The 23,133-nt window shown below is 43.1% G+C and overlaps 2 protein-coding genes across 3 annotated transcripts; one reads left to right on the forward strand and one right to left on the reverse strand.

The window, feature by feature from the left end:
• Positions 1 to 2,736: 2,736 nt before the first annotated feature.
• lipia (lipase, member Ia) lies at positions 2,737 to 9,502 on the forward strand. The gene is made up of 11 exons (XM_067229280.1): positions 2,737 to 2,828; positions 4,671 to 4,737; positions 5,410 to 5,780; positions 6,152 to 6,260; positions 6,347 to 6,448; positions 6,788 to 6,877; positions 7,121 to 7,288; positions 7,521 to 7,610; positions 7,801 to 7,909; positions 8,014 to 8,187; positions 8,586 to 9,502. Exons 2-11 carry the CDS (start codon positions 4,671 to 4,673, stop codon positions 8,668 to 8,670), a joined length of 1,365 nt encoding a protein of 454 aa, XP_067085381.1. The 5' UTR covers positions 2,737 to 2,828; the 3' UTR covers positions 8,671 to 9,502.
• A 3,718-nt stretch (positions 9,503 to 13,220) lies between these two features.
• si:ch211-114c12.2 (uncharacterized protein LOC336578 homolog) lies at positions 13,221 to 23,133 on the reverse strand. 2 transcript variants are annotated; one of them, XM_067229120.1, is made up of 10 exons: positions 23,034 to 23,133; positions 21,888 to 21,956; positions 19,538 to 20,215; positions 18,544 to 19,197; positions 15,816 to 15,937; positions 15,406 to 15,517; positions 15,221 to 15,287; positions 14,959 to 15,030; positions 14,700 to 14,848; positions 13,221 to 14,229 (listed from the first exon to the last, which is right to left on the reverse strand). In XM_067229120.1, exons 2-9 carry the CDS (start codon positions 21,926 to 21,928, stop codon positions 14,708 to 14,710), a joined length of 1,887 nt encoding a protein of 628 aa, XP_067085221.1. In that variant the 5' UTR covers positions 21,929 to 21,956; positions 23,034 to 23,133; the 3' UTR covers positions 13,221 to 14,229; positions 14,700 to 14,707. The 2 variants fall into 2 exon arrangements, with proteins under 2 accessions (XP_067085221.1, XP_067085220.1); XM_067229119.1 differs by lacking the exons at positions 21,888 to 21,956; positions 23,034 to 23,133 and having other exon boundaries at positions 19,538 to 20,990.

Genomic DNA, 23,133 nt, shown 5'->3' on the forward strand with positions numbered 1-23,133 from the left:
TATCCCCAAGTTCATTACTGTCTTTAACGTGGACGCCAAGTGTCTTCCTTTAGGTCTATGACATATATATAGACTGCTCAAAGCTTCTGAGCTACTCATTTATAACTAATTGGCCTTTTTATCTCAAGAAGAGGCTGTAAAGGTCCATATTTTATCCTACAATAAATGGAACAACTAATCGTAAGTAATAATCCTAAGAGACTAATAGGCTCAAGCACACAGAGTGAAGATATAGAAATGGTACTAGGATAGGCTGGTCCGACCTATCGATTGATAGATATATCTGACCGTGTCAGTAAGCAATTTATTGAAAATGATGACCTTTTATGCCTTGCTTAATAGTTTTATGACAATGACACGTCATGGAATTGCAAGTTCCCGCTATGTATCCCAACTATTGTGACACAAACAATCGTATAAGTCAGAGGCGTTTGATGCCCGACTCTGTGACGTTACCTCACACACAGAATCTCTTCAAGGACATGCCATCCAGCAGGTATCAACACAGTCAAACATTAACCCAATCAAAGTTTTCTACAATCTATCTGTGTACCAGAGTTCAGCTTTTTAATAAAAGTGTCAATCACCGTTTATACAGCCTCTCTTTATACAGGCTGTTAAGTACAATGGCAGAAAACAACCCTTAAAAAGTTTAGTGTAATCTTTGCCTTTTAGCCCATGGCAATCAACAAATAAAAATGTAAATCAAAGACTTCCATTAAATGTGCAATTTATTCAGGTGTAAAGTTTGAGGACAAATATACTTCCATACATTAAAGTTTTAAATAAGTATGCAAATTCACAACTATTAGATACATGTAAAGAAAATATATTAAGCTCTCATCTGAAGCATTTATATTTGATTTTAGTATATATTTTTCTGCCTAAAACCAAATCAAGGCCTAAAATAAAACCTGGCAAGCAGCTAACTATTACTATAACAAAACAACAGCATCAAGGGTCCACTGAGAAAAAGAGCAAGGGTGGATAATACTATGAGTGAGTTAATCATATTCAATTACATAAAAAATCTTCTTGCACAAGTTTGACAGGATACAACAACAATGTGTTACTATAGAGTACACTGTTAATGAGAGCTTTCATTGAAGGTTATTTTTATAAATATTGGAGATATTTTCAAACAGAGAAATAATGAGTGACAGAGTCTATAGTTTTACACATATCAGATTAGAAGAATCTCCATATAGTTCAAAAGAAAAATAAGCTCTGAGGTGATCCATTATTACCCCAAGTCATGAGAGCAGAGGTATGATGGTTTGAAACTGGTTGTTACCCCTGAACGTTGATGCCACGCTGTCTAAGAGTTATCAAGAGCATTGTCGGAGTCCTTCAAGAACGAGTCATTAAATAATTTGACATTAATGCAAATGTCAAATACAGTATTTGACACTTGCATGCATATCATTTACATGTGACGTTTGGCAGAAGACTGATACACATTTGTTGTCATTAGTTGTTTCTAGTATTACCTTGACAGAATGACAGTTAATAAAATACCAGAATGTGGTTGATGCTGTTGAGTCCCAGACTTCTGACTGTCATCGCATTCTGGCTGTCATCACATGTAAATGATAAGCATGCAAGTATCGACTGAAACGTTTACAGTTTTAATGTCAAAAGATTAAAGGACTTGGTCTTATGTCAAGTCAACTTTATTTCCATAGCACTGTTAAAAACAGCCAGTGTTAGCCAAAGTGCTGTACAATCAGCTAAGGCAAAGTAAATAACACATACACAGACATTTAGGATAACATTTCAGTATTTACATTTTTTGTCCCAAAAATGGGGGAGTAACGTATGAAAGTTTTGTATTTCCAAAATGTTTCATTCAACATGTAGGTTTAAATACATGTAAATACAACTTCATAAGATGCAAGAGTACAGATGGAAAATAACAACTTTTAGTTTAAGTTTCTGGTTTTGCCTGGCCCAAGTGATTTCTGTCTGTCTCGCTGGGTGCGTTCCGGTCCTGGTTTTGTTTCTCTCTCCTGGCCTCCTGCTCTCCTGTTGCTCCCAATCAATCAGCTGTTGTCCATTGTGGAATCACCCTCCCTGTCTGTTTACTCCCTTTGTTGGTCCTGGCTGCGTTGTCAAAGTTAATGTGGGTGTTACTGCAGTGGTCCTGTTTTCAGGATTAAATGTTTAGTTCTTGTGATCCTGCCTTGGTCTCCTTGCGTTTGGGCCGACGCCCTGCACTCACTCATGACAATCTCTGGACTTTAAGAGCCAACTGTATGTAGGGGAGTCACTGGTCTACCAGAGCTGTACCAAAGCTTGTTCTGCCTGCGCAGAGAGATGTGCCGGTAGTACCTCAGTTGGGACAGTAGGTGTTGCTATACCTTCTATAAATCCTCATGGACTCATGGGGATGGGACTTTGATCTTCTGTGAAATGCTCTACCACTAAACAACACAAACTCTTCCTAATTCAACGTCAAACGTTGTGACAATCTCGTTTCCACGTTGTTAAGTACGTGCTGTGAGAAGCGAGTGTTTGGTTAAAGTGCTCTAAAACATTCGATATCAGACATGAGAGACGTTAAACATCGGCCAACGAGTGCAACAGGAATTTGTCACCTGTCTGGCCTGCAGCAGGTGGGTGCGGTCTGGCCTGTGAGAGGAGGTGGAGAGGAGGAGTACTTATTACATACTTCCTGGTATGTACCAAGTAGGCTGCATACCAAGGTATGCAGCCACTGTTTTTACAGTGAAACACAGAGGCGTGTTGGTGTTTAGTTTCCCAAACTATGACTACAACTCGAGACCTCTGACACACTGGGACAGGGAACTAGTGCTCCCACAACTGGGGTAAGACTCGCCTTTTAACTTCCTTTCACATACTAAAGTTAATTGTGTCAGTGTATGAATTGTAGTGATACAATCAGTGCTGATTTGGGCTGGAGGTTTGTATATTATGGTTAATTGACGTAGTAGATACCAGTCTGTAGATACAAGTAATTTGTTATGTTGTATTCTTAGATTGTTTAGTTCTTAGAAATAGTTAAACTTTTGTCCTTTTACTTAATTTAAGATCTGTATATGTTTAGTGTTTTGCACCTCCCTGCCACAGTAAATTCCGTGTTTGTATAACATACATGGCGAATAAACCTGATTCTGATTCTGATTCTATGTAAATGACATGACCTCAACCTCACATTCACTGAGGTGATGGTCTCAAACCTGTTCTTCCTTTCATAAACTCTCTCTGTCTTTTGCTGCCTCCCTTTTCTTCTCTTTTTCTTTCACCTTCCACCTACCTTCTTTCTCCTCTCCTGTTATCTCTTAAAGATGCACTAAACACAATGGAATTCAGTTTCAGTATCATTGTTACTAACTAAATATCGAAAGTGCTGGAAGCCTCTCTGAGAAAGTTGTGTATGTCTTTCAGTCGGGGATTACTCACATAAAATGACATTATAAAGTGTGCATTTGAATGTATTTCCGAAGAGATGGGTTTGTTAGTGATATTTACATCCTTAATAAATGAGTCTAAGGATTTATTCCTTGAAAGACTATATGAAACAGCTCTCCTGGTGACTTCACAAACTGGTAATACTGGAAGTGTCAGTACAGCAGTCCTACTCTATAAGTAGGGCAAGTTGACACAAGGCCCAATAAAAATAAATAAATATATTTTTGGCCTTTTTATGACTTCATTTAACAGAGCCAGTTAGGGATGGACAGGAAATGTGTGGGAGAGAGAGAGAGGAAGACATGCAGAAATGGCCCAAACTAGAATCAAACGCAGGCATGTGGGCCTCGTCTGGAGTGTGCCCTTCCCAGTGACCTACAAGGGGTCACTAATGCCCCAGTTTGAACATGTATCTGTTATTTGTACAGTATTTCTAAGTTAGTTCCTTATTTTAAGATGACCCAGTGAACACTACATGAAATAATACAACCGTAGAGGCATGAAGCGAAGGCAACATTCCCAGAAACAATATCAAAGAACTACAACAAAAACTTTGTAATGTGAAAAGAAAACAAGAAAACTACAAAATGTGCCACCATCCTTCTTCAATAGCACACAGGACTCCAGTTTCAGCTTGTCCTCAAGGCCCTTTCAGAAGGTCAACACCTTAACACGAAGCAACTCCTGTGTTTCAATGGTAGCGTTCAGGCAAAAAGTGCAAATGAACTTGTTTAGTGTCGATTGTGCAAGTTTTCAATTCACAGAAACTTGCTGAAAGTTGATTTTGTTGTTATTGACTCTGCATTCAACACAACACATGTAAATTATCTCTAGTTGTGCATGGACTCAATATCCAGAACTACACAGAAAATACATCAGACTTCAAATTGTAGTTTAAGTGGTTTCAGTATCAAGTGAGAGCAATGTGCTGAGGTCATATTGTAGGAGCAGCACCACAAGGGTAAATAAACAAATTACATATTCAACTCTTGGCAGTGTTAATTGTAATATCCCCTCATGGCTATGGTCAGAAAATGTACCGCACAAATTACAGCTGTTATGTCACAGCATGTTCATACAGCATTCCCGTTGGAGACAAGGGTCCGGTTTGCTCTTGGTGGAGTCTTACAGCATTTGCTATCAGTGGGACAGACACAGATCGGTTACCTACAGAGGACAAAAGAAAAGTGTTCAAAACACACAATCACACGTTGTCCTTCTCTTTCCTTATTGTGCAGATGGAAAAGATGCTCCTTTGGTGGTTTCTGCTGCTGCCGTTGCTTGGAACTATTCAAATATGCAAAGGTATTGTGTTTACCTTCCGTGCTCTCACGCACATTTATCTTGTCTAGTGATACTGTGGTTTCACTAAAAGTTGCCTACATAAAGTGAGCTGTGTATAATATTCCCACAGCCATATATATAGCATATATATATGGCTGATATGATATATATATATATATCCTTTGTATTGAGAATTGAAAATGGGATGATTAGTCAGTGCGGCAGGGTGAACACAGAGGAATGGTGAGTCCGGAGCTATGCCAGCATTTCTACATATTCAAATGAACAAGGGGGACAGTTCTTCGAAAGCGTTTCTTTATAGATGAACCCAAAGCAATAGCAGAAGCCCAAAACCTCAACACAAGCCACACAAAATATGCATATGGCCAGTATGTTAACTGTGTAAGTGGACACTAAAATTCCTGTCTTGAAAGTCAATGGAATGGAGTGGAATTATTGAGTTCAAGAGGAGTTCGGTTGTTAAAGTATAATCAATTGGATCATTTTGCCTCGGAATGGCACAACTTGATGAAATTCATCGTAGATTTAAGAGTACAAAGAGGAATGTGTTAAAGGATACATCTACTGTATTCTGATCATCCTTTACATTATCTTCCTTTTCCTGTGACTGTCTCACACCCACTCATTACTTATGCTCGCTCACTTTTTCTCATTTTGTCCCTCGATCCGAAGCCAGAGGATGCGACGAGTTCACAGACCTGGACCTCCATCACGCGTTCATCGGAACAAGCCTGGAAGTTCGACTGCTGCTGTACACCCGGGACAATTCAACCTGTGGGCAGCAGCTGTCCCACCACAACCTGTCTGCCCAGCCTCAGTTCAACCTCAGCAGACCCACCACCCTGGTCATCCACGGCTACCGGCCGTCCGGCTCCCCACCCGTCTGGCTGTTGGACATCACACATCAGCTTCTATCCACAGCAGACATGAACGTTCTGGTGGTGGATTGGAACTCTGGAGCGGCGAACTTGAACTACTTCAAGGCTGTGGAGAATACCCGAGTTGCCGCGGACAACATCACCGGATTCATCCGTGACATGCAGGTAATGTCGCGATGGAGAGGGAGTTCTTCTTGTGGCTTTGATGAGAATAAGATGTCACTTGGTCCGAATGCCTTTCTTCCTATGGAGTTTTGTACCATGCATCTCTGTCTATGGTACAGACGTGTCAAATTTACATTTACATTTAGTCATTTAGCAGACGCTCTTATCCAGAGCGACTTACAGTAAGTACAGGGACATTCCCCCCCGAGGCAAGTAGGGTGAAGTGCCTTGCCCAAGGACACAACGTCATTTGGCACGGCCGGGAATCGAACTGGCAACCTTCTGATTACTAGCCCAACTCCCTCACCGCTCAGCCACCTGACTCTCAAATGTTTTGGCATAAGAAAGTAATTTCACGTGTGTCATCGCAGAACCACGGGGCCTCTTTAAGCACCATCCACATGGTTGGCGTCAGCCTCGGAGCTCACATGTCGGGCTTTGTGGGAGCTAACTTCAATGGCAAGATCGGGAGAATCACAGGTGACGTTTGTCATCTCTCTTTGTTTCTTCCCTCCAACTTGACAAACCGAACACAGTCACGTTGACATGATGTTTTACCCTAACAGCACTGGACCCAGCTGGGCCTCAGTTTACTGGCACTGACCCCGAAGACCGCTTGGACCCGACCGATGCCCAGTTTGTAGACGTCCTGCACACGGACATGGACGGTCCGTTTAGACTGTCACTGACATAATCCCATCGTTGTTGTCGTGGCCGAAAACTGTATACGATTACCACCACTGAACTGGTTGATTGTCCTGACGTGAACTAGCACTGAACTGTCCAAATCATCCTGAGATGACCTCACTGACTAAGAATTGAAGGGTTACCTCAGGTGAACTAGCACTGATATAAGGAACCTGAGGCTTCAGTTCTTAGTCAGTGAGGTCATTTCAACCAGTTCGGTGGTGGTAGTCTCATACAGTTTTCGGCCACAATATAATCATGTTGTGTTTCATGTTCTGTTTTGAGTCTGTGTTTACCTGTATGTGTTTCTGCATCCACAGCCTTGGGTTTTAGGAAACCTTTGGGTCATATTGACTTTTATGCTAATGGAGGAGCAGACCAGCCTGGCTGCCCAAAGACCATCTTTTCAGGTGAGTCACATGAGAGCATCCCATAATAATATAGTTGTATTTGTACCCGTTACTGTGGTTACTTCATAGCTAAGATACATTTGGACTGACAATGAGAAGGAGACCAACCTTACTAAGACAAACATGACTGTTGACACTGAGCAGCAAAGGGCTTTGTCTAAGCTTTAGCCACTATAGCTATCATAACAACGATGTGTTCTTAAAGACGACACACTGTCAACGGTCATCTCTGCTGTGCCCAAGGGGGATCCTATTTCAAGTGCGACCACCAGAGATCCGTGTTTCTTTATCTGGAATCCTTGAAACGGACCTGCCCCATCAGAGCCTTCCCCTGCCCCTCCTACACAGACTTCCAGGATGGGCACTGTATGGATTGTCAACAGTTCAATACATCTGGATGCCCAATCTTTGGTAGGAGCCTCCTCCTATTAGACTGATCGTTTTTTCTTGTACTCCCATATGAAGTGATTGTTTCTCAGTTACAGGGGACCGTAATCCCGATTTAGAATTTGTGTTGAGATATTGGAGCAGGCTTGTCATACGGTCTCGGGCCTCCTCGTGTCTTAATGTGAACACGGAAACACAGAACATTTCCGAATGAAGCACGTGTGTGTGTTATTGAAAGAGGACATGGTTGTTTCAGGTTATGACGTCATTAAATGGAAAGATGCTCTGGTGAATCTACCCCAATCCAAGGTTTTCTTTACCACCAATGAAGTTTCCCCATTTTGCCGTAAGAAAAAAACTCACTCATTAATTTATTGCTACTATCACACTTTTTGATAGTTGTATTTCCTTGTTTAAATATGCTCTGAATATCTCTCTCTCTCTTTCTCTTTCTCTTCTCTCTCTCTCTCTCTCTCTCTCTCTCTCTCTCTCTCTCTCTCTCTCTCTCTCCTTCATCATCATCCTCCTCCTTTCAGAGATGAGCTACAAGGTAGAAATTGTGACATGGAACCAGGAAACGCGTTGGTGTTTCTTGACCATCAAACTACACAGTGGCAGCAAAGAAGCAAAGGCAACAATCAACCAGTGAGTTTGAGGGATCTAGATTTTGAGATGAATTCCCAGAGCAAAAACGTGATATCAAAACAAGATAAATTCCTTGTTCTCTCCTTTTTCTCATGTCTTGTTAGTAAAGCTTCAAAGTTTGAGAAATACACCACCACTCAACTATTGGCCCAGTTTGACGAGAACCTGGAGAATATCCAGAAGATCACTGTCAAGATGTCCACCCGGAACGTGTTCAAGCCCAAGCGGAAACTACGCGTGCTTCGCATCCGCCTAACAGACCTGGAGCGTAAAGACAGGTCAGAACATCACATCCTGCTTATCAATCAAGTCTTTCCTTCATATTTATACTGATATATACTATAATTTATCTTGGCTGGATGCATTAATAATTGATCAATGTTTGCGAAAGTGGATGTATTTGGGGTATTTGATATTAAATGTTGAACCCCCCCCCCCCCCCCCCAAACACCCTCCCCAACTAAAAAAGAACGAAATGGCTTGAAAAAAGATTCTTCCATTTCACTAAATGAGAGTCAAAGATCATAGTCAGTAAAATAACCCGAAATTCGCACCACTAGTATGGTTGACATAGGTTGGCTTGAAATGTGGGGGGGGACATAAATTGCTTGACTCGTTCCCACCCTCACTTCTGTAGTGTTGGTTCTGACTGTCTGATTGATTCTTTCCCACACAGGCCCCTTTGTCGTTATGACCTCGTCCTGAAGGAGAACATAGAGGTGACCTTCAGACCCATCCCCTGTGAGGACTCCAACTTCTAAGTAACTGGTCTAGTGTAGGCATCTTTCAAAAGAAATCCACGACACGCAGGTCACTTATATTTGCAACTGATTCGTTCAGAAAAGCAAAGCATCCCAAAGCAAAGAGGCATTTTCTCTGTCATCATGGAGTATTACGTGTACATAGACAAGAAAAAAGGGATTTAATCCGTATTTAAGTAAGGTTACAACGTGACCTAAAAGCTTGTAAAATGCACTAAGTTCATTTTCAGCTATTGTAAAATACTTTTTTTTATGTATTTGTGTTATTTCATCATATTCTTGTTCTTGAATTGGATAGATTAAATAATTGGAATATACATTATTGGAAATGTTGTCACGTGCAAAATTATAGTTATTACAGTAAAAGATGTGTGCATCTAGAAGTAACTAACACAGCTATTGCTTTGTAGTGTACAGATATAGGGTTGTGGTAGTCATTAGAATTTTTGAGCTCACAACAAAAAACTTTTGTTTTTGTTTGAAATACCGTAAATGCCACTAGAGCTCTCTCTGTCAGGATAACTCTGCTTAAACTCAGCCTCCAACTTTCTGAGTATATTTAGTTCTTTATTGCCCATATACGCTCCAATAAGTAACCATAACAATGCAATAAGAAATTCTGATCATTTATTGAGATCTTTGGAAGTACACAAAAGAGTGTACATGCATGAATTAGTCAATATAGGCTTTGGATGTTGGATTGATCAGTAAACACAACATACCAATGGAACTCTTGAATAAAACCACAACGCTTTACAGTCTTTCATTAAAAAAAGTAAGTAATATCTGCAATAAAATATAAACATTATGTACAATTGGCTGATAATGTTAATCTCAAATATTATATGTACTCAAAATAGACCATAATACTTGTTAATGACTGAGTTTCATATAGGGGCTTTCCTGAGAAAGAAAAGCAAGTTGTTGTTTTGTGACTGTACTCATGAACTCATTGTGCATATTTCATTTGGACATTTTCTTCTTCATCCGTTGCACCTCGACCTGAGGGAAAAAAACACACAAATATTGTACAATCCATTCACCACGTTCGTGCACTACAGATGATGTACCTCTACAAATGAGGTCATATACTTATCTGTAATAGGACTTGCACTCCATACATGTTTCTTTTAAAGTTCATCTATTAATATGCACTGTACCTGTAATGACAAGCGGATTTTCTTCTCTTCATCCAGCTCATTCATCATCAGTTTAATTTCTTTGCTAAAACACAAGATGCATTCGTGTTACAGCACATAATCACAGTGTGTCGTCACATGTAGAACATAACTGAAATGTAGAGTGTAGCCATCTGCTTAACCGGTCAAACTAGTCACAGTGACAGATGGTCATACTTATGTTGGCTCTTCATGAGTTCCATCTCCTCCCTCAAGTCACATAGCTCTGTACTCAGGTCTTCTAGAGTGGCTGGAACCTGCCCAGCAGGACGGCTTCTCAGCCCAGGGTCAGAGGTCAGGGGAGATGGAACAGCGGTACGCAGGACAGCTGCCAGAGCCCCTGGTAGTAGAGAGGAAAAGGGTTGGGGAGTTCTGGCACTGGACCCAATGTGTGATGTGGTGGAAGTGGAGGATAATTGGAGCTTCGAAGTGGAGGTTTCCAGATTGTCAGTGGCCTTCGGAAAACATTCCAAAAGAACAAACTTGTGAAGAAAACGTCCTGCCCTCTGAAGCAACTGTACAAACAACGACACGCCAATAAAGTACTGTAAATGGACCCTGCCTCGGAAGACAAGTCCCCATAAAAGTTCCAGAGAGTGTAGACTCACTAGACTAGATTTATCTGGTTTAGGATAAATGGACAACCACATACTGTGTCCAAGGACATTGGGTTGCAAGAGGTGTTTTTCGCTGATACTGAACGGTTGTTAAGTGGTTTCATAGTGACAAGCACCTCCTTTCTCCTGCCACTGCCTTGATCCTCATGCTCCCGTGTTTGGGTCACTTGTAGGTCAGAGAGAGAAGCCTGATGAGGGACAGACACAAACAAAAGATACAAATATAAATCTAAATGGTATAGCATTAGATTTAGTTTGAACAGGGTGTCGTTTTGTTCTGTTTTGATACAGGAAATCGTGCTTTTTTCATGTCTAATCATGAAGAAGGTAAACAAACAAAATATTCTCTACTGTTCCTCAATGTCCTGTTTCTTTCTTCCGTTCTGTATTGTATTTATTCATAATATTGTGAAATGATCTCGATTCCAACCCAGGGAAGTTTTTCATTTCAGTTGTAAAATACTAAGAATCATTTCACACAGCTGTGTAATGCTTGTTTACACCAGGATCCACAAAAATTTACTTTGGTTGCATCTCAGAAGTGTTGGACAAATGGGACTTGACTAGTGAGTGCTTGTACTGTTCAAGCACTAATAAAAACTGTGAACAGCTACCAACATTCTGCATTGTACTTACAAGCTAATAATCTACAACATGAAATGGCTCGACCACCACAGTGTTTGTATTAAGTTCTGTGATAGATCAATTTGAATGTGGCATACAGTGTTTTATGTATACAATAGTGTTAACATGTCTAAAACATGAACATATGTAGAAGACCACCATAGAAGAATACTTTCCAGAGACAAAAGCTGTGCCTGTAGTCTCTCATCTTCCACATGGGTGGCCAGCTCATTCAGTCTCTCCGACACAGACACAATTGAATCAAAATCTTCAATGTCTGTGAAACAGAAGACAAGCAACGCAATGACAACGTGTAATGCACCTGGAAACGTTTCTAAAGGATCTATAAAGCGTTCGAATGGTTTCATGTGTTTACGGAACATGTTGGAGGAATGCACGGAATGGCAGTGTGTCTTACCAGCAGTGAGGGCGGAGTTAACGTTGCCCATGGCGACAGAGTAATGCCAAGGTGATGATGAGCAAAGTGACTGTTTAAAGTTCTCCAAATTCTATCAAATCTATGACAGATGAAGTAGAGTATAAGTGTTAGTAGAGGGCGGACAGTAAGCAAATGTTGAGTTGCTACAATCAAAACGGTTTCAGCCAGAGTAAATTTAGGAAGGAAGTTCGCCGGTCATTGGTCCTTAAGACCTTCCAGTTTTCAGTAGTCCACTAGCAGTGCTGTGGCTCAGGAAAGCCTCTTTTTCCTGTTTAGCCATCTTAGCTATGGCCTTGTTACAGACCCTCAAACCTGCAGCTCCAAGTCTTCTCGTCACAACTAAAACTGAGTTTACTTCACCCATGTTGAACTGTGCTTAAAGCTGTCGTCATACGAGCTGACTCATATATAAGCTGTTGACTCTCAAGACACTTGTTTTCTGATTCTGATTCGGGTCTGCCAGAACTACTCCTATCAAGAGTTTTCTCTATTTGCCATCTGTCTTTTGGTGGTGGAGATAACAGCACTTATGGATGTCTTGGCTTTCTTTGCCATTTCTAAGAAGAAAAGAACTACACTTTTAAGAGTGATAATGGTCTGCCTTTCTTTGTTATTTGCCTTACATTTATTACTGCTTCAATGTCGACGAAAACTGGAAATATCTGGGTGTTTTTAAACTTTTGACCGGTAGTGTAGTTGTTGAAAGAATAGATTTAGTATTCTCAGTCTTAGTATTCTCCTTTTTAGTTCTCTAATTTGATTTTAAACATGGGTATTCAGACTACCGCAAGGGAAAAACATAAGTAACAATAATAGCAGTTTGTTATAGACATTCAAAAGTCCAGTTTACCAACCCGACTACATGTTTGTCATGAACACTTACCTTGTGTGGACGGTGCAACTCACGCAGTACAGCCATCTGCAGTAACTCTACACCATTTACCCTGTGCTTCATTGTAACATGGGGAGCATGCGAGTGTGCTGGTGACTGGTATTGTCAAAGCTAAGTTTAGCTCAGGACAGTGAAGCACTTAGTCAGCTGTTCAATATCACTACGGCTACGTACGACCCCTGGCCTGGCAGACTGCAGAGGAACAGACCAACGGCAGCGGGTCAAAACACGGATCGTTTCAGATGATTTTAGAATGCCCAGGTCCCGTCTAAAGTCCAGTGTTTTATCTTTGCCTATGGGCTCTTTTAAGCTGTCAATCATTGGTGACACCGACGGATTCCTCCTCTTGTCTAGTTTTGCAGTTTATAGCAGCACACTGTGCAACCAATCACCAGAAAGGTCAAGGTCAGACACTGGATTTCACAGCTCGTCTGTAGGGATGAATTAGAGTACTGACTACTTTTTCATGATGACATATAAGATTTGCATGCCATCTTGTATTTTTTACATATGCCGAACAGCTGAATAATGAACATGCTACCTTGGCGATTGGTGCTCTGATCAAGTTCTCAATCACCTACGTATTTCATTGTCCGTTAAGTGCTCAAGGAATATACAGGTAGTAGGGCAAGCGCATTCAAAGTTGGAGCAGGACATTAACAACTTTATTCCATTAGGAACATAGTGACCACCGGACTATCAAACAGACAGCTGTACTAAAAAGTGATTGCAGCCCCTAAGGGAAAAATCTTTCTGTTCAAAAGCAATATACTTCATTACACAAGATGAGTCAAATAGAAATCATTTCAAGTTTAGACATTTATTTAAAGTCTCTCAAACAAAAGAATATAGTCATAGGCACGACAAGCAAGAAAACACCCAGTAGAGTTTGGGATTCACACTAAACTCACAAATAAACCTTTTTGAACATGTGATTATTCTGACCAACCCTCAATAGCCCTGTCCTTTTAAACACCAAAAAGAAAGTCACTTAAATGTCGGGAGCATTCGCGAAACAATGTCCATTGCTCTTCTAAAAACGGACAACCTGCAAAATAGCCAATCGAAGAGCGTCATCTTATAACAGTTTCAATCATTACATCGACATGTTTTCAATCAAATGGTGCAGAATTGTGAGCAGGCGATCATGAACTCTTATCAAGAAGGTTGTCGAGTTACTTTCTTGATCCGTACAAAATAGAATATTTACCCAGATAACCAACATTAGCAGACAGAGTTTCATCTCAACCATAAGGACTTCTGAGATGCGCCCATCCAAATATCCCAATTCTCAATAACCCTGTTCTCTCGGAACTACAATGATATACAGTACTGATGTATCACTGTATTGTCTGGTTAATGAAAAATGAAACCATAATTCTCCCCAAACTGGATCAACAGCGAGAGTAAGTGACAGTGAATGTAAAAAGAAAATGCTTTGAAGGTGACCCTTACAAATGTTTATTTTTTTCCTTTTTTTTTTTATCAGTTGAGCTTGAGTCACTTTTCAACCCTTGTCTTTAAACGGTGTTCCAAAGTAGTTGAAGTAAAACTGGCTGACAGAAAATACAGAAGGCTATTACTCAATACCAAAAATCTGGACTGACATAAGCCATTTGAACACAAAACAGTACCAAAAATCTATGCTGTCAACAGCATAACATGGCAGGACTCTGGATGTGTGTATTAGTACATGAGTCATGGCAGAGGTCAACAGGGAGATCATTTCTAGGGCTGAGGGACGGATGCAATCATCAGTCCTTCTCTTGTTCAGGTCTGGTCATAGTGGTTCTAACCCTCCCAATTGATCTGTGAAAAGACAAATATAGTAATGAACACCAACATTCTAACCTTACATTTTGTTGTGAGTGCACAAAATACTCCTTTCCATTAACCGGAAGCGGAAACATGTCTACTGGACAACGACAGTACATTAGACCAGTGGTTCTCAATCTTGGTCCTCAGGGCACCCCTGTCCTGCATGTTTTAGATGTTTCCCTGCTCCAACACACCTGATTCAAATGAATGGGTCGTTATCTAGTTATGCAGAAGCCTGCTAACGACCGTTCATTTGAATCAGGTGTGTTGGAGCAGGGAAACATCTAAAACATGCAGGACAAGGGTGCCCTGAGGACCAGGGTTGAGAACCACTGCATTAGACAACGGCTTCGAATTTCTTTTTTATTAGTAAAACTAGTGTTAACTTGTGGGGATTTGGAAGATAACGTTCCCTTCCCATGACTGAATATTAAACCCATAAAGAATGAAACAACACCGACCAGGAGTGTCACCAGCGTCGGTTGTTCCCTTCTCGTTGGTCGGGAACTCTCTGACGAAGCGTCTGCATGTTGCGGTACTTGGACATGATGCTTTGGCTCTTCCTGAACACCGGTTTCTGATTGGGGAACTGCCTTGGCACGAACGTCCCCTGAAGGAAGAGAAGGAAGAATGCTTTATTCCGTCTCACACCGATGCGTGCCGGGAGCGGCAACGTCAGGACACCCCGGGGGAAAGAGGGAGGCTGTTGAGAGATGTTACCATGAGAGGCTTCCGGAACTGTCCTGCTGGGTCAGAGAACGTCCTCCTTGGACCAGGGTAGAAGCCAGGTCTCTGTGGTCCAAAGGGAAACAGGTTGTAAATACTTCATCACAAATGTCTCGAGTGATTTTATGGTCGGCAAACAAGGATAGGTTTTGTTGGTAAATGGTTAAAAGGCTTTTAAAATGGTGAGAGACCAGAACGGTGCATCAGTTCTGGAGCTAGAATGACAACGTCTCAGCCAAACGCATTTGCTTCTCACCTGTGGCGGTCCAGGTTCCCTGAAGGATCTCCCAAACCTGTGGTGTTCTTCTTGCATGTTTTCCTGTCTAAAAAATATAAGTCATTCTAATCTGTCAATTTCCTACCAGACTAGAAAAGGTAGTACAGCAATGGCTTGAAACGAGTACACTCAATCTGAGAACCTTTTTTCCTTTGTAATTATACCTTTGATTGTCAAAATATCTGCCTCTGAGGTTTTTTGGTGAAGTATGGACGACATGAATTGTGGAACAGTGTTCTCTCGGCTTCGGGTGGCCATCTGAGGTGAAATGGCGCTCTAGACAATGAGGGAAAAAAGGACATGAACAATGACCTTACTCTTCCATTTCTGCGAGCACAACTCGACAAGTAGCATTACTGCCTCTTGAAACAACGTAAAAAAGCATAATAACATGAAACAAAACACTTAACGCCATGTAAAAACAATACAGTAAACGGCGCTTAAACTTTTGATGGAAGTTCAGCTCCTTAAAATCCTTTTTTTTTTTTTTTTTTTTTTTGTCTATTTCTGAGTGTCCTATTTCGTTTAACTCTCCAGACGCTGGAAGTGCACTTAGGGAAGCAGAGAGGTTTACCGGTTTTGGTTTTGGAAGTTCTCTCCCTGGAGGAGGAGCGCTCGTCCGAGCTGGAGTTTGGTGCAGCATGCCATTGGGACACGACGACTAGGTCCTTGGACAACCTGTCTATGGGGGAGGAGCTACGGATACCAGCCGAAGCAAAGAAAGACACACAGGTAAGGATCTCAGTCAAAGCATCCCAGGAGGTCAGAGTTGGTGATGAGCAATAAAGACAAAGTTGGGGGGGGGGGGGGGAACATATCCTGAAAAGAGCAAATTACCAGCATGAAATATACCCTGAAAAAACATGAAATGTCAACAAGCTGCAGGACAGAAGAAAATGGTAATTAAGTTATCCAAATACTACAGATCCATACGTATACATGCACAATACAGATCCATTTGGTTAAAGCTGATCACTTTAAGCATGAGGTACTTACAAAAGAGCATGTCATCTTCATGCTTCCTTAATCTTGCTTTTCAAGGAAACCTTAATCCACACGAGCCATTTGGGGCTCTCCTCATAAACCAAGTGATAAGACAAGCAAGAACGCCGAGGCCATTGGGTAACCCTTTATCCAGAATATCCATAAACACCATAGTGCGTCTGTTTCCCGACTGTCCTTCTGATAGCGATAAATGGTGCCGACGCGTGTTCCATCTGATAGGCCAATCCTTTCTCTAGTTTCGGTCAGAATGCAGTGAAATCCCCGCTAGTTATTCGAAGGCAGCGCTTGGCCTGCGTCTGGTGTTTCAGAGGCTCTGTGAGCTGCACAAATGGAATTCTTTGTAGGAGACCTTCCTGCAGAAATTCATCTGGAATGTCGCGTCGTCAGTTGGCTTTCACAGCTTGTGCTACGTGTAGATGATTCTTCATGTTGTGGTTGATCCTGGTGGTCCAGCAAATGCTTCTCTACGTTGCTTCCAAGGTCATGCCATTTTTTCCTTTTTACCGTGGTGCTAATTTCCGCTTGGGGTAATTCAAACCTACTGGCAGGGTGCTTTGTACTGCCGCTTCATATCAAGAAGGGGGAATTGGTCCGAGGGCGCCGCCGATAGGGATGCCCACTGCTTCTGGTTATCCTTGGAGGCAGGGCGATTCACTGCTTCTGGATATCCTTGGAGGCAGGGCGATTCACTGCTTCTGGCTATTCTTGGAGGCAGGGCGGCTCACTGCTTCTGGCTATCCTTGGAGGCAGGGTGATTCACTGCTGCTTCTGGATATCCTTGGAGGCAGGGCGGATCACTGCTTCTGGCTATCCTTGGAGGCAGGGAGGCTCACTGCTTCTGGAAATCCTTGGAGGCAGGGAGATTCACTACTTCTGGATATCCTTGGAGGCAGGGATGCTCACTGCTGCTTCTGGATATCCTTGGAGGCAGGGCGATTCACTACTTCTGGATATCCTTGGAGGCAGAGATGCTCACTGCTGCTTCTGGATATCCTTGGAGGCAGGGCGATTCACTGCTTCTGGCCATCCTTGGAGGCAGGGAGGCTCACTGCTTCTGGCCATCCTTGGAGGCAGGGAGACTCACTGCTTCTGGCTATCCATTGAGGCAGGGCAATTCACTGCTTCTGGCTATCCATGGAGGCAGGGCAATTCACTGCTTCTGGCTATCCTTGGAGGCAGGGCAATTCACTGCTTCTGGCTATCCTTGGAGGCAGGGCAATTCACTGCTTCTGGCTATCCTTGGAGGCAGGACAGGAAAAAAGTATTTGGTGGACTCTGGCGTGTGTTGCTCAATGCTTCCTGACGAGTGTCATCACGGATAAAAAACTTCTTCCCACAGGGGGGGGAGGTGGTTTTAATGAATATATAGTTTGACGAGCCTCATTTTGATCAGAGCAAGGAGGTTAACCCTACACCAATGATAAGCAGCCCAGAACTAGAGTTAAAACACTTGTGAAAGCTTAGGTTTAGGAAATAAGGCCCCCATTACACCTTCCTCTGATTACTCTAATCTCTTGTATTCTTGAAGCAAAAAAGTAATCAGCCTCGAGTGGCATAGTTTTACAACGATCATCTGACGATCATCTTGTCGACAGCTTGACAACGGAATTCCCATCTGCATCTCACATTCAGACAACGGAATTCCCATCTGCATCTTCAGTGCTGTTCCTTCTACCTCCTTGTAGAATTACATTCGTATGCTGGCGGGAAAACTATCTCCAAAAACAACTGTGCAAATGTACAGCTGTGCAATCCTTTTCTCGTTGTGATGCAGGATTAGAATGGGTTGCTCTGTCCGGTTTCTGGTGGTGGAGATGTTGACTTCAGGCAAATTTCTTCAATGTAAAATTCTGTAAAGGTCGTCGTCCTTTCTACGTTCATGAATCATCAGGTTTGTATGCATCTTTGAGTTTTGTTTCGGCATGCACTTCTCAGCATAGTCTTCCAGCTCCCGGGTGCCAGTAATTTCGCAATTCAGTAAGACGATTGAACTGGGAATCTTCAATCACAAAGCGACACGATCGGATTTTTGGTTGTTGAAAGGTTTACCTTAAGAGATGAGCCGTTAACGACCCTTTGGATGAACTGAGCAAAGGACAAAGACACACTCGCGCGAACACGCTGTTCTCTGACGGGACACTTTGCCAGCGAAAACCCCCGAGAACGTACCTCCTTTTTCTCCACTTTGGACAGCATGTCAGCACCCCCTTCACGTTGGAGGCAAAAATCTGGGAAGCTCGACCTTCTAACACACTTATCACGCCCCTGCTCCCACAGTGAGAAGGAAGATACCGTACCTGTGTTCTCTCAAGGCCTGACGAGACGCCGCCTGCTCCTTGGCTGACTCCGAGTCCCTTGAGGACCTGCTCGAATTGCCGTCGGAATTAGGGGGTGACTGACGCGTCTTGTTCGACGCCCTCGTCCTCAGGGGCTCGGCGTTCTCCTGGAAGCGCTCCTTTCGCATGGCCAACGCGGACCGATGGGGGCCTTCCTCTTGAGGGCGCGCCTTCGGGGCGGTCTTGGGCTCTTCGTCTCGGGTCCGCGGCGGGGCTTTGAGCCTCATCACCGACTCGGCTCTCATCTTGCGGCCCTTTATGATGCGGCTCTTGTCCCTGAGGGACAGGGGTTTGCCGCCGAAAGCCCGGGGGCCGTTGTTGACGAAGTGCGGGACGTCTCTCCGGGGGTGCTTCGGTTGGTTGTGTTCACTGCCGCTCTCGTGCTCCGGGAAGCACCTCTTGCGTTGGGGCAGCGAGCCTTCCGGCCTCTCCTGAGGGCTGTTGTGATAGAAAGGGGCGTGGGGCGGGCCTCCTTTCCAAGGGGTGGGTCGATACGGAGGGTGGTGAAAGGGGCTCCTGTCCTGCTGCCATGCTCCACTGTAGTGGGCATTGCCCTCCATCTCCCTTCCCATCCCACCATGCTGCTTCCTGGGATCTCGCTCGGCAGAAGAAGACCTGCATATCCATCACAAACAATACAAAAAAGGATTACATTGGCAGATCCACTAGTCTTGAGAAAAGTGGGAATCGGAGGGTTAGCTTTTTTGGGGGGGTTTCGGTTTCTATGTTTCCCCTTCACCATAATGCCATGATCAGTGAGTAACATATTCCTCCCAGGGGCAGGTGACTAGAGAATATCAACTTCAGTTTACTGTACATCTTCCCTCTATCTGCACTGCATCAGTTGGATGGACACAGATATATAAGCTAGACCCCCAGGGATTACGAGGCTTGTTTACACCTTCACCCCCTGTGCGTATTTTACCCAGCCCCAGCCGCAGCTTCGTTCTTGTACCTCTCAGGATATGGGCCTCTCGCATACAACTCCCGGGGTTTCCTTTGGGCGGGACCGGCGGGCCCACGTTCCCCGTTGTACGAGTGAGCAAAACCACCACGCCTATTCCAGCGTTTACCCCCACGGGCTGCGGGTGTGTCCTCCATGGGGCCGGGGTGCCTCCAGGGACCCCAGCCCCTCGCGTCTTCGCGGGACGGATTTGGACCCCTGTGGAGGCCCCTGAAAGACCTGTGGAGCGGAGGCGCGGGCGCCGGCCTCCTGTCAGGGGGCTGGCCGTGGTGGTGACGTGGCGAGGCGGAACGACGGGTGGAATGGTGAGCGTGAAAGGACGCCCCTCTCTCGCCTGGGGAGGTTCGGGCGGGGCTCATTGGGGAAGACCGGGGCTGGGTTGGAGGGAGGACGTTAGGCCTGGCCGGGGAGGGCTTCCTGTTGCCATGGTACGGCTCTTTAGCAGAGGGGTACGTGTGAAACGCATTCTGGTTTGGTGAACTCCATTGACTGAAAAGTTGCTCTCTTCGTTCTCCCATCAGTGGGGACCTTTTGATGAACTGGGGACGTCCTCTGCCTCTGGTGTCTCTCCAGTTGGAAGGGCCTTTTCCAGGTTGGCCCCTGAAGCCTCGCTGACTTCGGGAATAATGCTCGTCATGTGGCATATTGCTGTAGCCATCTGAGTGGGGCCTGTTGGAAAGCAGACACAATCCAACGTGAAGGAAACCAACAACCCTGCAACCTAGGTAACAGTTTACAACAATCCTGAATTTCTTTCTGAAAATAAAATGGCATGAGTGGGACATTTTGTGTGCCATCATGAGCACAGTTGTTCTACATAAATGGTGTAGAACCAGGACAAGCCTGGTCCTCAGGGGCCACTGCTCTGATATGGGGGTCAGAGGGCTGAGTGTCAGAAAAGTTAAATATGCAAGTTATCCTGTATACAAATCATACTGTGTTTAGCTTTGTGTGCAAGGACAAGCTACCCCTGAATTAACTCTGGGCTTATGTAAACATACTGGGCCCTTATCTTGACCTGGGGGAAGGGAGAGCATGTGTTACAGACTAAGGCGAGAACCAGAGATTCAACTAGGGTTGATGACGCAAACGCGCACACGCGCGCCAGGTCTGTGCAAGGGAGCCAATGAAAGAAGAGCCATAGAACATTTGCTTGCCTTTGCTTTAGCCAATAACTGTCAAGAGTGGTTCTGTTTAAATAGGTTGCTAGCACAACATGCTAGCGGACAAACTTTGTAGCACAATGGCGTGTGATGTTTTGTTTCCTTGCGGCCGCAAGCAATAAAGCCTTCTTAAACTTGTTCACAGACTGACTGTGCAATGCTTGATAGGTTAATATTTCTGACACTGAGCGGTTAGGGAATCGGACTATTAATCAGAAGGTTGCTGGTTCGATTCCCGGCTGTGCAAAATGACGTTGTGTCCTTGGGAAAGGCACTTCACCCTACTTGCCGCGTCCCTGTACTTACTGCAAGTAAAATCGAACTGGCAACCTTCTGATTACTAGCCCGATTCCCTCACCGCTCAGCCACCTGACTCCCATATGTACTTTATAAATAAATCTTTTTGGTCAGCCAGTCAATTTTAAGTTAAGAACTTCTGACTTTTCCCCCACACATCTGAATTGAAAACCTATAAAACCTGAAAGCTGGAATGATCAACTATCAATTATCTATCAATTTCTTTGAAGAGTGATAGAATACATCTTTAGTCCGAAACACACCAACAGCTGGCATTTACAGCACCACTCAAACATTTGGGCACCACTCATTCATGTGGTTCTCTGAAATGTAACCATTTTCTACATACAGCAAAATGGTGAAAACATCAAAACAATAACGGGGGTCAGATGGCTGAGCGGTTAGGGAGTCGGGCTATTAATCAGAAGGTTGTTCTGAACACAAAAAAGCATCAAACTAATCAAATAAGGATTCTTTTAGGGGACAGTTGGTACTGTTTGCTTATTTAAGTCACTCATGGCAGAGTATGGACTTTGTTATTTACCAACCAGGGCTTCTATTTGCCATTCATACCTTATTAAAACACAACAAAAAGGCTCAAATGCATTTGGACATGCAAGGACAGAGATTCCACTTTTTGACTTAAAATGCATTCCAACCTCTTGAAGCTAGTTGAGAGCATTCAGTGAGTGTGCAAAGACATCAAGGTAGTGGGGGATTACTTTGGAGAATGTCACAAATAAAATATATTTTGCACAGTTTGATACTTTTTTGGTTCCTAATGTGTCATTTCTTAGTTTTGATGTCTTCACTCATATTCTCAAAAGCCCTGGAATTAGTGAGTCCAAAGTTTTGACTTTGTTCGTGTTCTGCTGGCAAACCTGGTCTTGAAGCAAGAAGGTCCAAACTGAGGCCGGACCATCTTTGGTGAAGAATTGGCAGTAAATTTCCTGTGGACACAAATGTTGTAAACAAAAGGCACAGTGAGTTCACAGTTGCCTCAGAACAGTAATGTAAACCAACCACTTGTAACAAGACGTCTTGCTATGGTTCTACTGTAAGTGCAATTTTTCTTTTTTGTTAGTGCGTGTTACTTTTTTTCAAGGTAATGCGTGACTATCACTATGGATACCAGCAAAATGTTATGCCATTATTGCATTGTGATAATTATTTATACATTCATTGATTGTTTATTAAAAAAAACTATTCAGCATGTGTCCTGTAAACATCGCAACAAAACGTTGGAAAAGTGAGAGAGAACACGGCTGTAAATTAAACTGGCCATTGTTTCTAACAAAACAATAGACTAGATCCTAGTCTAGCAAGATAGATTATCACAATTGTAAACTACATGTGTATCGACGTTTTTGAAATAAAATGAGAAAACGATAGCCTACAATAGCCTCTATTTATTTGAGCAATGTTTTACTTATGTAACATTTCATGATTGCGTCAAGAGCTAACCGGTCAGACTGGGTTACCCTACAATGCAGTGCAGCAGACTATGTCAAGCTGTTTGGCAACTAACTATCTAGTACTGCTAGCTTTTCGTTTCGTTTCGGTTAGATTTCGTTTGCCAGTTTGCAAAACTCGCTTCGCTTGTACGATCGGTCGTACGCTACTTGGCTAGCTGGCCAGCACAAGAAAAAAAAACTCCAGCTACGTTGCAAAAATTCTGTAGCCTAGATTACAGTAACCTTTAGTCTGGGCTAAATGTTAAACCTTAATGAAGTTTGACATTTAGTCAGCATTCTACAGCTAAATAGTACAATATGCCATTTACTGACAAACTTTCAAACGCCCAAATTCCAATACAACAGCCTACATACAACATAATTATAGCTCACTAGCTACCACATTTTGGAAGGACATTTGCAAGCTAGGCAGTAGGCCTGTCATCAGAGAAGACAGCTAGTCTACATATTTTAGAGAATGAGTAGCCAACTAGTCTAACTACAAAATGGTCACATCTAACTTACATAAAGTTATTTTTGTATAAATAAATTGGCAAGTAAATCTTTACTTACCTCAAACTTGAGACATACGAGCTAGGTACGATAGATCGACTTGAAGTAAAGGGTTAGAGAAAAGCAAACACACCCTGCCTCCGTAAGGAATTTCATTTCC

This window comes from Osmerus mordax, chromosome 25, assembly GCF_038355195.1.
Source record: "Osmerus mordax isolate fOsmMor3 chromosome 25, fOsmMor3.pri, whole genome shotgun sequence".
NCBI classification, from domain to species: Eukaryota; Metazoa; Chordata; class Actinopteri; order Osmeriformes; family Osmeridae; genus Osmerus; species Osmerus mordax.